Raw genomic sequence first — 12,866 nt, 5'->3', positions numbered from 1 at the left:
GGACATGTAAAATGGTTAGAAAATTAAGACTTAGTTTTGCCCACTTCTTTGCAAGGTTGTGTTAAGTAATTTGCTAATTAAAAAAATCCAGAATTTTTCCCCAAATTATCCTACTATTTCTGAAAGCCTTTTGAGTGTCTCAAACATGGCTATATCACTGCTTTTTCATTCTACATTTTTAAAATTATTTCATTAGTCTTTCTGTTAAACCAGGGTTGTAATCATTGTAGAAATTACTATATTTCCTTTTTTATTGTGCATATTAATTTTTGTTAAATCTGATTTTAAAGTAAATATATGGACACATAGATTATCTTGCATTTTTATACAATTCTTTTATATTTTCCTGTTGGAATATTTAACAATGAAAGTGAAGAACAAGATTGTCAGTTTCAACCCACTTGTTTTCATTTGAGTGTTATAAGCTTGGCTAATTTTACTTAACCTGTGTCAAATAGGTTAAAAAAAAGACCTGTTTTTGGTTTCTTTCCCCAAAATCTTAGGATAAGACCCTGGACCTCTTAAGGCCTGGGAAGGAGGAGAGGGACTGGAGGCCGGAACCTGTGGGTGTGGATACATGCACACAGCCATGCTATTTGCATTTCCCTTCAAGGTAGCTCAGAGCTACTCAGTGGAAAGAGAAGGGACAGTCTTGAGGCTTTGAACAATCACAAAACTGCCTCAGTTTAGCAAATCCAGTCAGTAGGGACGTTTAGTATTTAGACACACAACAAAGAAGTGTTAAAGAATCAAGTAAAGGTGTCATGGAAATAAGAACAACATATTTGTATGGCACTTTACCATTTTTCTGGTGCTGTCACACTTCACATACATTTTAACTCATCTGCAACTGGACTTGCCAAATCCACTGCTATCTGCCCACCGGCAACTTGCCCCACGTTGCACTGCCGGTCCCCGATCACCCCAGAATGAGCGCCACGTCTTCTGACTCTAGTCACGCTGGGCCAGATGGATTATAGGGCAGCGTGGTGGGGGAGGCAGGAGAGGCAGAAAAGCAGGGCATGGGAGTTATGGAGTGTCAGCTCCTTACCTGGTACTTGAGAGTACTGCTTTTTTGTCTATTTTAAAAACTCAATTTAAAAAAAAAATCTTTTTGACTTTTTTCAAATTTTGAATTATAAATGTAAAAAAAAAACGTGGAAATAGCTACACACTTGCATGCTCACTGTAGTCCACATAATCATTATTTGGGCTCTAAATATCATGGATGAATGTTTTGAAGGAGATATTCCTGCTTTTCTCTTTTCCATGCCTGAATTCGCTGTGGTCATCCCTGAGTTTGCAGGCTCTCCACCACACGAATATTGCAAGGGAGGAATTTGTAAGTCTGCTGGGACTTGTTTTGCACGTACCCACCCTTTTCAGTGACTGAAATTTGCAGATATGTTATGACTTATCTCTCAAGAACTCACTTCTGACTCTTTGGGACCCATTTCATGGAAGTCTGACTAATTAGAAACAAAAGGATTGAATTTAGGGTGGGGTGGATCTCCAGGTCCTGGTTACCTATTCACAGAAGTGGGAAGTGAAAATCTGTCTACATTGGATCCTTTGCTCAAATGACAGCCCAAGGAAAACCTTTTAAAATTTTTCCCACAGAGTTCTACTTCTGATGAAGAATGCTAATAACATTTGTTAGCAATTTATGTTCACATAAAAGTAATTTTAATGACTAAAGTGATTCTCTTCTCTCTAATCCAGTCATTCCCAATCTTTCTGAAGTCTCAGTACTTTGATTTACCAGCATTTGTCTTTGTTCCTGAAGTTTCATAAAAGCATATTTGAAGTTAAACTGATTTAAAGCTAACTTTGCCTTGTGTTTCTGTGAATTTTGTGACACCTTGTGATAATTGGTAATATGTTGGCCTCTTACAAAGCCAGGCTTGGGAGTCACTGCTCTGGACCCTTATTACCATTCTTTGTTCTCCTCCCTTCTCGCTCACAAGTCACCTTTTGTCTCTCCTCATTGTTTTCTGTTTTACATGCTTCCTCACTCTCTGCATTTTCATTTCTAGTACCACACCCATTAAGCTGCGTTCGTTGGGGATCATTCTGGGGAGGTGACACAAAACTCATTTATTAGGAACATGTAGTACCTTCTTGTCATTGCACGGGGCTGCAAACTAAAATGTGAAATATGCCAGACATCCTGCCAGTGAAGGTTAGCTCAGTTCACAGTCACCATCTGTTGCATATTAGACTGGAAAATCTGAGCTTCGGAGTTTGCTTCTTGGTGTGAATCAGATTTAAGAACAGATGACCTTGGGCCACAGCAGGAAGCCTTGGCAGTTGGTTGGGTCCCACGCTTAGACCTGAAGGCTCCCTCTAAACTGTCTCCACTCTTGTTCCTGTAGCAGCTGCTGCCGTCAGCCAAGCCCGTGCCCCACCCCTGACTTCCCGTGTGCTGCTAGGTGCTCCAGGTAAACGTCACGAGGCCGTGTGTAGGGAAGGCCAGCGCTCCACAGCCTTCCGCATCCCAACCCCTTTGCCGGGTCTGTTCCACCCTTTCTCCACGAAGCCGTGTTCCTGCCTCTTATAAGGGCAAAGGCTGCTCCCGTTCCATGGAGGCTCATAAAGATATTCCAGAAGCGAATGTAGGAATTAAATTATTCTGGTTTTCTGATGTTGGGTAGAAGGACACTGCTGTGTTTCCATCAGTTACATTTTTCATAGAACATTACCAGGGAAAAGAGATTTTAAGTGGTCTCCCAGAGTTCCTGCAGCCACTGGTAAACACTTGAGTCACCAGAAGAAACTGGTTTTGAATGTGCCCTGTGCTGGGTAACTGATTTCATTTACTCTTCACCACAAGGCTGTGAAATGACTGCTACCTTGTCTTCTGCTCTCCTCACTTTTTTTTTTTTTAAGATGATAAAATGATGATAAGAGTCTAAGTAACTTGGCCTCCACAGGCTGCTGGCTGACCCCCTGCCCATTGCATCAAGCCACGTAAAATGAAGTATGTTGCTGCCCTCACGTTTGGTGTAACGTGTGAGGGTAGATGATAATAGTAGATGCCCTTTCTTGGAATAAACATATTTACTCTATTTCCTTCCCCTTTTTTCTTTATTTGTTGAAAAGAGAAGCCAAATAGGATTGGCCATTTTCCCTGTGTGGGCAAGGAAGTTTCTTTTGTAAAGCCCATAGTGGAAGTTTGGGCCCATTCACTGACTTACCCATGCAGGTAGGAAAGGTGTCACTACCTGAACTGATCATTGGGAATGTGCAGTCTCTATATGAGGGAGGCTTTGCCACTGAAAACACTTAGCAGTAATTCTGTTAAGAAGCCTCTACTGGTAGCTGCTATTTGTACACCAGACACTGTGCTGGGTGTTTGACATTTTATCATTTAGTTCTCACGTACTAGCCTTGCAGTGTGATGAAACTGAGGCTCCTAGAGGCTCGGGAACATTCCCACAGTCACATGGCCTAGTGGTAGAGCTAGGATGAGCCCTTAGTTCTGTTTGACTCCAGCGTCCAGGCTCTTCACCGTGGCACATCGTACATAGCCTCGTTTCTAGTACTCCTGTTTTCAAGAGCTGAGAGCTGCCCTTGAATAAATCAGTGAAATTGCTTGGGCCACACATGAAAACAATACATTTGGAGGCAAGCCATCTCCAGCTTGTATGATGACCATCTTCCCTCCTTGGCTGGGAAACATCCAATTAAAACAGGTGGTGGAGGGATGTCTCCATCCTTCAATTGCTAGCCTGTCAGTGAGGTCTTCCACCCCTCAGTTGCTCTGTGTTGTTGAGTCTTTCCCAATTAGTCAATAAAATGACCTATAAATTGCTTAGGAAGACACCATATTAAGGAGAGAAACACACTTAGAGAGAAATAAGCCAGTGATTCAGCCTGCCAACAACTTATAATCTAGCTGAAGAGGTAAGACATACGTCCCAGAGAGGATAGGGGCCAGGCTGGAGTGGTGTAGACAGGATGTACTTCAAGAGCTCAGGTGAACGAGAGACCTCTTAGTCTGGGGCTATTTGAGCTGGGCCTTGAAAGATGGGCAGGATTTCTAAGGCAGAGAGAAAGGAAAGAACATTCTTAAGGGACTTTAACTGTGAGTAAGAATATTGAGGGGCCGTGAGTACATCTGTGTGTTGGAACATAGGGTATGTAGGCAAATGTGATTTGAAAGAGGGCTAGATCATGGAAGGTCTTAATGCCACATGTCTGGATTTTATCTTGTGGGAAGCCACTGAGGGTTTGAAAGTACTGATGAGAATGGTGTTTTCGGAGGATTGTTAACCTGCCAGCCTTGTGCAGTTTGGTTCAGAAAAGAGAGAGTCTAAGGCAGGGAGACAAAGGAGGCTGTTACTTTGGTCCAGATACGGGGTGTGCCTTACCTAGGGTGGTGGCAGATGGGAGAAATTACAAAGAGAGAATCTGTATGATTTGTCAACTGGATATTCTGAAAAAAAGTGGTTAAGTGAGAAGGGAGAAGAAGTCAAAGATGACTGTGAAGTTCTGAGCCTAAGTCACTAAGGATGGTGGTAGTATGGTCTGCTGTGACAAAATCAGGATGGCGACCTCACTTAGGGTAAACTAGTTCGCTATGTTTCCTGAATCTGTACAGTGGTTTATACTTAGAGAAAATTAATTAGTTCCAAATCAACAAAAACAGAGTTTTCCATTAGAGAAGTATACAGACAACTACCCCCGTGGCCATCATGAACTTACCGGGCTAGGGTCTAGCATATGTCCGTTTCTGAAATCTGCTCTCTTGGGCTCTTGAAGATAGAGTCCAGTGACTCAGGACTATTGACCTTACTGTTTGTAGTGCGAGTTGGGGTGGCCCACAGCATGTTCCATCTAACACTAAAATTGGTGAAATTTTGATGAAAATATTTCTCGATATTGGGTCAAGACCTGCATTAAGTATCAAGTCTTTTTTACGTACTTCATTAAGTCCTGTTTTAAGAAAAAAAAAAAAATTAGATCACTGTTTGGTTAATTTGTTCGTTTTGGTCTCTCCCCTTGGATTGTACTTGATTTCACAATGGGACGGTACTTATTTTTGGAGGCCTACTGGCTAGAAGTGGTAATAACAAGCAGATCTTCATGACTTGCGCCGTTGAAGGATAGCTAAAACGTAAAGAACTGATTGGTGCCTGAAAATTTAGGAGATTAAGTCTTCTGTTGTTTTTTTTAAATCAGTTAAGGCGAAGGGAAGGAGAAATCAACTTGTTTCTTCTCCCGTTTGCCGCGTTCACTTGGTCTTTCTTTGTGAACTTAGAATTATAGAGATCGCGGCCTGCCACTCGGCGCACACGTCGGCGGCCAAGACCCAGGGCGGGCACGTGTACATGTGGGGCCAGTGCCGGGGCCAGTCGGTGATCCTGCCCCACCTCACCCACTTCTCCGGCACCGACGACGTGTTCGCCTGCTTTGCCACGCCGGCCGTCTCGTGGCGCCTCCTGTCCGTGGGTGAGCAGTCTTCGTCCCTTTGGGTGCGGGCCTGACGCGAGGAAGGCAGCGCTGGTGCTTTCTGTTGTGATAGTAAGGACTTTTTTAGGTGCAGTATCATACAATTGATTTCTGTCTAATGGGCTCCTGTGAAAGGAAGCTAACTTGATGGATTAATTTTTCCTGAAAGAATCAGAAAGCAACATCACGTACTACATTAAAAGCAATTTTATTTGACTGCTTTTAATTTTCCTGGGAAACTATATCTTTCATTTTTAGCCAGTCTGTTTACTGAAACATGCAAAAATTTCATTGAGTGGAGCCCTTTGGGGCTTTTTAGTTGTTGGTTTGCCAGATTTGCAAGCAGATGTGTGTGAGGCTCTTATCCTTGACGATAGAGATGTGAAAATCCGTATTTAGGGGAAAAAAGCATTGCTCCGTTGGTCATGTATTTTGGGTATTTTCATGAGAGTCCACAGAGCAGTGCTATATTCTGGCCTGCGTTTTCTCTGTGTCTGTAGTTAACCCTAGAAACGTTTGGTGTTCCTCTCTCAGAACCCGACGACCACCTTACAGTGGCCGAGTCGCTCAAGAGGGAATTTGACAACCCCAACACGGCCGACTTGAAGTTCCTGGTGGATGGAAAGTACATTTATGCACATAAAGTCCTTCTCAAAATTAGGTAAGGAATCATTGATTTTGAGAATCGAAATAAATACATTCACATGTTCTAGGTGTTCACAGAACTATACTAAGGCAGGCTGATTTTGCCCTACGAGCATACCGTGCAGCCAGGGAGACACGGTATGCGTGACATGAGAAATGAGAACTAACAGGGGCCGGTGTAGTGAGAGCCCGGAGGGGCGCAGGGGGAGGGGGCATCAGGGAGTGAGGACTCTCAGCTTCCGTAGAGACCTTGCAGGTGGTCTGTGCAAGTTGGTGTTGGGCAGCCAGCTGAAGCTCGGCGAGCATGTTCTGGGCTTTGAGCACCACGTGGGCCGCTTCCACAGAAGGGGCCTTCCCCGCCTAGGAACTGAGCTTTGTCACCCCCCTCATCAGTTGGGATAGTGAACTTTGAGATGCTCGGAAAAAAGAAGGTGAGGCTTTTGCAGGACAACAAAGTCTGGGGTAAAGTTAACACAGATGACAAAAATCAGATTTATTGATGTATTAATTTCTTTTTTTTTTTTTTTAAAGATTTTATTTATTTATTTAACAGAGAGATAGCGAGAGCAGGAACACAAGCAGGGCGAGTGGGAGAGGGAGAAGCAGGCTTCCTGCCAAGCAGGGAGCCCGATGTGGGACTCGATCCCAGGATCCTGGGATCGTGACCTGAGCCGAAGGCAGACGCTTAAAGACTGAGCCACCCATCATCACCCAGCCCCTGATGTATTAATTTCTGAGCCAATGAGCTGCATCCATTTGAAGGGTGCAGTTTGAGGAGCTTTGACATATATATTTATGCCTGTGAAACCACTGCCTTAAATCAAGATACAGAACGTTTCTGTCACCCCTCAAAGGTCCCTCATGCCCCAGGCCTGCACCCGGGGAGCGGGAGGGGGGGCGCCCCACTATGGCGGGTCTGCGCCTGCAGCCTCGTCCTGTAAGTGCTGGTGAGTGAGCTCTCCGGCCGGCAAAGGAAGCGAGGGGCCAGGACAGGGACACGAAGGTGTGCAACTGGAAGCGAATGCTGCGCGGTGCTTCTCGTTGTCCGTCCCCTCTGTGAGCCCCACGAGGACGTGTGTTGGGGGGGGGGGATCTGCTCTCGCCGGGAGCAAGGGCCCCACGGGCTTCTCTCTTCCTTCAGGTGTGAGCATTTTCGTTCTTCTCTGGGAGACAACGAGGATGATATCGTAGAAATGAGTGAATTCTCGTATCCTGTTTACCGGGCCTTCCTGGAATACCTGTACACGGACAGCATCAGCCTTTCCCCTGAGGAGGCAGTAGGTAATGGCCCCGGAGCTTTCCCGGCCCGCGGCAGCGTGCGCGGGAGCCGGCCGCGGCCGGAGTTCTCTTGCTGGGCGTCAGACCCAGCCCTTTTCCCTTGTTACTGCTTCGTACGCGGGGTGGCTGGGTAGCTGTCACCCGGCCAGCGCTGTGGAGGGGCTGCCATTGCCCCGGAACTAGTGTACGTCAGTAACGCCCGTGACTGTCCGGGACCTGCTGCCTTCGGGTGTTTGCAGCGGAGACAAGATAAAATGCACGCGGGAATAGTAAGCCCTGCTGGTCTCCAGAGCCAGGAGTTTCCCTCCACACGGCTCTGGGGCCGAACGCTGTGGGCGTTCTGGGGCCCCCTGTCCTGAAGCTGGTGTGGGGCATAAAAAGCAATACAGGTTATCAAACAGGCGCAGAGTGAAAACCGTCCTACGTCTCAGGTGACCGCCGTCAGCAGCATTGTTGGCCAGAGGCACAGAGAATGAAAGAATTACTTCTGTAAGGACTTAAAGAGTTCAGCCCTCAAATTTTTAAATGAAAGACTCCTTTCACGTGTATACATCCAGTATCACTTTGTACCTGAGATCAGCATTTAATTTTCCTCAGGTAAACAGAAATGTGACTTCTGAAGTTTTATAGTTTGCCGTCCCTTCTTCCACGAATGTTTTAGTGCCCAGGCCCCGTGCGTGCCACAGCTCTGGCCTTACCCTGGGGAGCTGGTATTCGCATGAGCACCAGTCCTAAACGAGTCAATCCAGGCGGTCAGTGAGGAGGGCTGGGAGGGCCTCCGGGAGGAAGTGTGTGGAGCAGAGAGCTGGGGCAAGCAAGAGCGAGCGAGCAGTACCCAAGGGAAGAGCCTTCCAAACACGGGAAGCGGTGAGTGCAGAGGTCTGAGACAGGAAAGGATTCCGCATGTGGAGGAGGAGGGAGGGAGGCGGGGGCGGGAGGGAAGTCACACTCACTGTGGTAAGTATTAGGTCAGGCAGCAGGATGTGGGCAAGAACACGCCTGCCCTTGGAGGCCATGGTGAAGTGCTTGTTTTTTTCTTGGTATGATGGAAAGCCTTGGAAGGTTTTGAGCATGAGGCTTCTGTTATTTAGGATTTGCTTTAACAGCAACATTTAAAAAAATTTTGGCTTAAACAGGATAGTTTCTCATTCACACAGGGAGACAGTGCAGGGCATCCCTACGTGTGGCTCCTGCCCTCATGGTCCAAGACTGTGTTTGCATTACCTGCGGCAGGCTGGAGGAAGGGACCACAAGGAAGGGGCAAATCCCAGTGTCTCTTAAGGCAGGGTCCTGGAAGTTCCACTTATTCCAAACCATGGACCAGAGATGGCCAAGGACAGAACCCCAGCCGCATGAGAGGTTGGGGAAAGTGGTCCTGGAAAAAAAGGGAGAATGGATCTGTGTGGATATGGGGGGCGGGGGAAGCGAGGCAACTTCTACAGTAGGAGTGATGTGATGTGTTTTATTTTTTTATTTCAGTTTTTTAATTTAAATTCTAGTTAGTTAACATATATGGTAAGATTGGTTTCAGGTGTAGAATTTAGTGATTCATCACTTACGTGTAACACCCAGTGATCATCACAGCAAATGTCCTCCTTAATGCCCATCACCCATTTAGCCCATTCCCGGCCCACCTCCCCTCCAGTAACCTTCAGTTTGTTCTCTAGAGTTAGGAGTCTTTTTTGGGATGCCTGGGTGGCTCAGTCAGTTAAGCATCTGCCTTCGGCTCAGGTCATGATCCCCGCATCAGGCTCCCTGCTTAGCGGGGAGCCTACTTCTCCCTCTCCCACTCCCCCTACTTGTGCTCTGTCTCTCTATCTCTCAAATAAATAAATTAAATCTTAGAGAGCATGGGGAGGGGCAGAGGGAGAGAGAGAATCCTCAAGGAGACTCCCCACTGAGCACATGCCTGACACAGGGCTCAATCCCAGGACCCTGAGATCATGACCTAAGTGAAAATCAAGAGTCGGCCACTTAACCAACTGAGCCACCTAGTTGCCTATAGTTAAGAGTCTCTTATGGTTTGCTTCCCTCTTCTTTTTTCCCCTTCCCCTGTTTGTTTTGTTTCTTAAATTTCACATATGAGTGAAATCATACAGTATTTGTCTTTTTCTGACTGACTTATTTCACTTAGCATGGTATGCTCTAGCTCTATCCACGTCATTGCAAATGGCTAGATTTCATTCTTTTTGATGGCTGAGCAATATTCTATCTTCTTTATCCATTCATCAGTTGATGGACATTTGGGCTCACTCCATAGTTTGGCTATTGTTGATAGTGCTGCTGTAAACATTGGGGTGCATGTACCCCTTTGAATCTGTATTTTTGTGTCCTTTGGGGTAAATACCTTGTAGTGCAATGGCTGGGTTATAGGGTAGCTCTATTTTTAACTTTTTGAGGAATCTCTGTATTGTTTCCACAGTGGCTGCACCAGTTTGCATTCCCACCAGCAGTGCAAGAATGTTCCCCTTTCTCTGCATCCTCGCCAACATCTGTTACCTCTGTTAATTTTAGCCATTCTGACAAGTGTCAGGTGGTATCTCATTATGGTTTTGATTTGCATTTCCCTGATGCTGAGTGATGTTGAGCATCTATTCATGTTAAAAGACCAGTAATTATGATGGTTCAGGTGCAAGGTGGCTATACCCTGGGTTAAGGTGGCGTAGCAATGGAGGTGTTGAGAAGAGATCACATTCTGGATATATTTTAAAGATGAAGCTGATGGGATTTGCTCACGGATGGCACGTGGGGTGTGAGGAAAAGAGAGAAGGATCACTGCTCTAAGGTATTCGGCCTGAGTAGCTGGGTTAATGGAAATATCATTCACTTAAGATGAGGAAGATGGAAAGCAACAGGTTTTGCCCTTGAGTTTGAAAAGTCAAAGGAGTTTGAGTTGCTTCTTAGACATCTGCATGGCAGTTCTTTTTATAGGCCCACTCCCAACATTTGCAGGGCCCTGGGTGGGAGTCCAGATAAAGGCCCCTGTACATTTGTATAAAAGTTCAAAGTTATATGTGTCAGTTGAAATATGTTCAATCCTCATACTTTGAAAAATATACCTTTATTGAGAACTGAAAGGCCAGGCTGGAGTTTTAGTTGGAATTGAGGATTTTAGGACTCCTTAGAGTTCCTCGCGGGAATGCACAGGAAGCACAGACCTCAGGCCTCCAGCTTGCGGCCGGCCATCTTTCTTTACCCACCACCAGCTACACCCTGCATTGCAAGGGGTGTGTGGGCCTCCCAGCCGGCGCATACAAGCTCCATCCACCCCCTTCCTGCTGGGGCTGGGCATCTGTGCACTGGTGGTGTGGTCTGGAGGGGAGGGAATATCCACATATGTGGCCTCAGGGCCAATTAGATAGGGAATTCCAGAGTCCCCTGTGATCCCAGTGTGGTCTAGGAGTAGGTGCGTGGCTCCCTGGCCACTGTGGGGAGGGTTGTGCCTGGAGGAGGTGCAGATCCGGGCTGTTTTGAGCTGGGGCTCAGGACAGGGTCTTTTCTGAGGGCAGCATTTCTGTGATTCTGAAGCTCAGGAGGGTGTGGGGCTATAGATAGGAATTTGGGAGTTTTGGAGAACTGACCAAAAACAATTGAGCCATCATAGCTCTCAAGATTTCAAAAGATTTCAATTCCTCCATGGGGCGATAGGCCCTTCTTCTATAATTTTGATAGTATTGGTCATGTTACAATGAAAACAAGCTTCCAGCCCAGGCCTCCCACATGCACACAACTTAGTAGCAGAGAGATGGAGAAACAGTTGATGTTGTCAGATTGATGAAATCCTGGCTCTTCGTGCTTTAGGCCTCTGTGAAGCACCTTGCACGAAAGGTTAGCCTGCAGTAGAGGTGACCCTTTTCTAGTAGAGGATACAGCTAAGCTTTTGATCAGGCGGCAAGCCAGGCCTGAGTGTAGACCTAGCAAGTGTGGCTCTCCGAGAGCGGGCACTGCCGGTCTCCTGCTGCTTCGTCCCATTCACGCGGGGGCAGGAGGAGCCTCCAGTATTTCTGGCCAGGCCTCCTAGCCAAACACCACGCCTTTCATAATGACAAAGTATTTCTGGCGTTCTTTATGCTGATTAACAAATGCTCTCATGGAGATTTAGAGAGCCATATCCCTGGCTTACATAGGTTTCTCTCTCTGCAGTGACTGATGTGAAAGTAGGCGACAGAGAATACAGCAGGAATCATCAGTATGTATTAGATGGCATTTTAAGCTGGGGGGCAGGGGGTTGGTGCTGGAGGTCACTGAGGATTGAACCCTGGGGCGCTCAAACATTGGGAAGTTAGGAAGAATGGCCCAGCCAAGAGACTGAAGAGAATTAGGGAGAAGAAAAACAGCAGCAAGTAACACAGTGTTTCAAGAAGACGAGTGTCACCAGCCACATGGAACTGGGTGTAAATGTTGAGTGAGACGGAACTGGAGAACAACCCCTTGGGTCTGGCTCCATGGAAGCATTGATGGCATCGGGGCGTCGAGGGGATGGGATTCTGCTGGAATGGCTTCGGGGGAGAATGGGAAATGAGAACATGGAGGCAGCAGACAGAGAGGATGTTTCCCAGGTTTGCAGAGAAATGGGGGAGACGGATGGGAGGCACATGTATCCATGAAAGGTTTCTCTTTTTTCTTCCGTAAAATTATGGGCACTGTTTAAGCATGTGCATGTGCTGAGGGAAATGACCCAGGAGGACAGGTCATAATGCAGGGGGAGGGACAATCCCAGCAGCCTGTCTAGGAAAAATATTCAGGCCATTTTCACTGTGCGCCTGCTTTTCCGCGGCTGCTCGTTTGCGGGTTGTGTTTGCTCGGTTCGGCCGCATTCCCAGGTGGAGCCACGCTCAGGATGGAAGTCAGCGTGAGTCTGAACATACACGGCTCTTCCCCAAGGCTTATGTTCAAGTATGCTCTCTGAAGGGCGGAGCGAGTTGAAGCAGGATGCTTGAAATCACTCCCCCTAATAAACATCTCTTCCCACCAGGGTTGCTAGATTTGGCTACATTTTATAGAGAAAATCGTTTGAAAAAGCTCTGCCAGCAAACTATCAAGCAAGGAATCTGTGAGGAGAATGCCATCGCTCTGCTTTCGGCTGCCGTGAAGTACGATGCTCAGGTCAGCAAAGCATGCTTTCGACTAGCTGACCTTCTGGGAAAATGTTAGGTGTTTACCTCATACATTAAACTCGAATCAACTCTAAGAGATTAAAGATTTAATGTAAACAAGTGAAGTAACCAGAAGTACCAGAAAAAGTGAACATTTATATATTGTTAGGGTAGCTCTCCCAGGCAGAAGCCATAGGAAAGGATTGATAGATCTAATTTCAGAAAGAAAAAAAAAGTCTATACACCAAAAATGCCACCGAGAAAATTAGAAAGTAAATGATACACTGGGGAAAATATCTGCAACATATCATGAAGCATGTTTACCATAGTTAATGCAGAGTTCTTGGAAAACAGAAAGAAAACATGACAGTTTGATGGAAATAAATGGACCAA

The 12,866-nt window shown here is 46.3% G+C and overlaps 1 protein-coding gene across 9 annotated transcripts in view; it reads left to right on the top strand.

Moving 5' to 3' along the window:
- The window catches only part of RCBTB2 (RCC1 and BTB domain containing protein 2), a 42,702-nt gene that overhangs the window by 26,606 nt on the left and 3,230 nt on the right, over positions 1-12,866 (top strand). For 6 of the 9 annotated variants that reach the window (XM_035003398.1, XM_035003395.1, XM_035003396.1 and 3 more), the window contains 5 exons: positions 2,376-2,441; positions 5,264-5,454; positions 5,989-6,115; positions 7,241-7,380; positions 12,353-12,483. In XM_035003398.1, coding sequence (XP_034859289.1) covers positions 2,376-2,441; positions 5,264-5,454; positions 5,989-6,115; positions 7,241-7,380; positions 12,353-12,483 — 655 coding nt within the window. The remainder of the gene's footprint in view (positions 1-2,375; positions 2,442-5,263; positions 5,455-5,988; positions 6,116-7,240; positions 7,381-12,352; positions 12,484-12,866) is intronic. The other 3 variants (XM_035003399.1, XM_035003397.1, XM_035003401.1) reach the window with 2 other exon arrangements.

The sequence above is a fragment of the Mirounga leonina genome, unplaced genomic scaffold (genome assembly GCF_011800145.1).
Source record: "Mirounga leonina isolate KUSES-001 unplaced genomic scaffold, KU_Mleo_1.0 Mir_127, whole genome shotgun sequence".
NCBI lineage: Eukaryota > Metazoa > Chordata > Mammalia > Carnivora > Phocidae > Mirounga > Mirounga leonina.
Note: the sequence above shows the minus strand (reverse complement) of the source record. Positions and strands in the feature narration are given on the sequence as shown.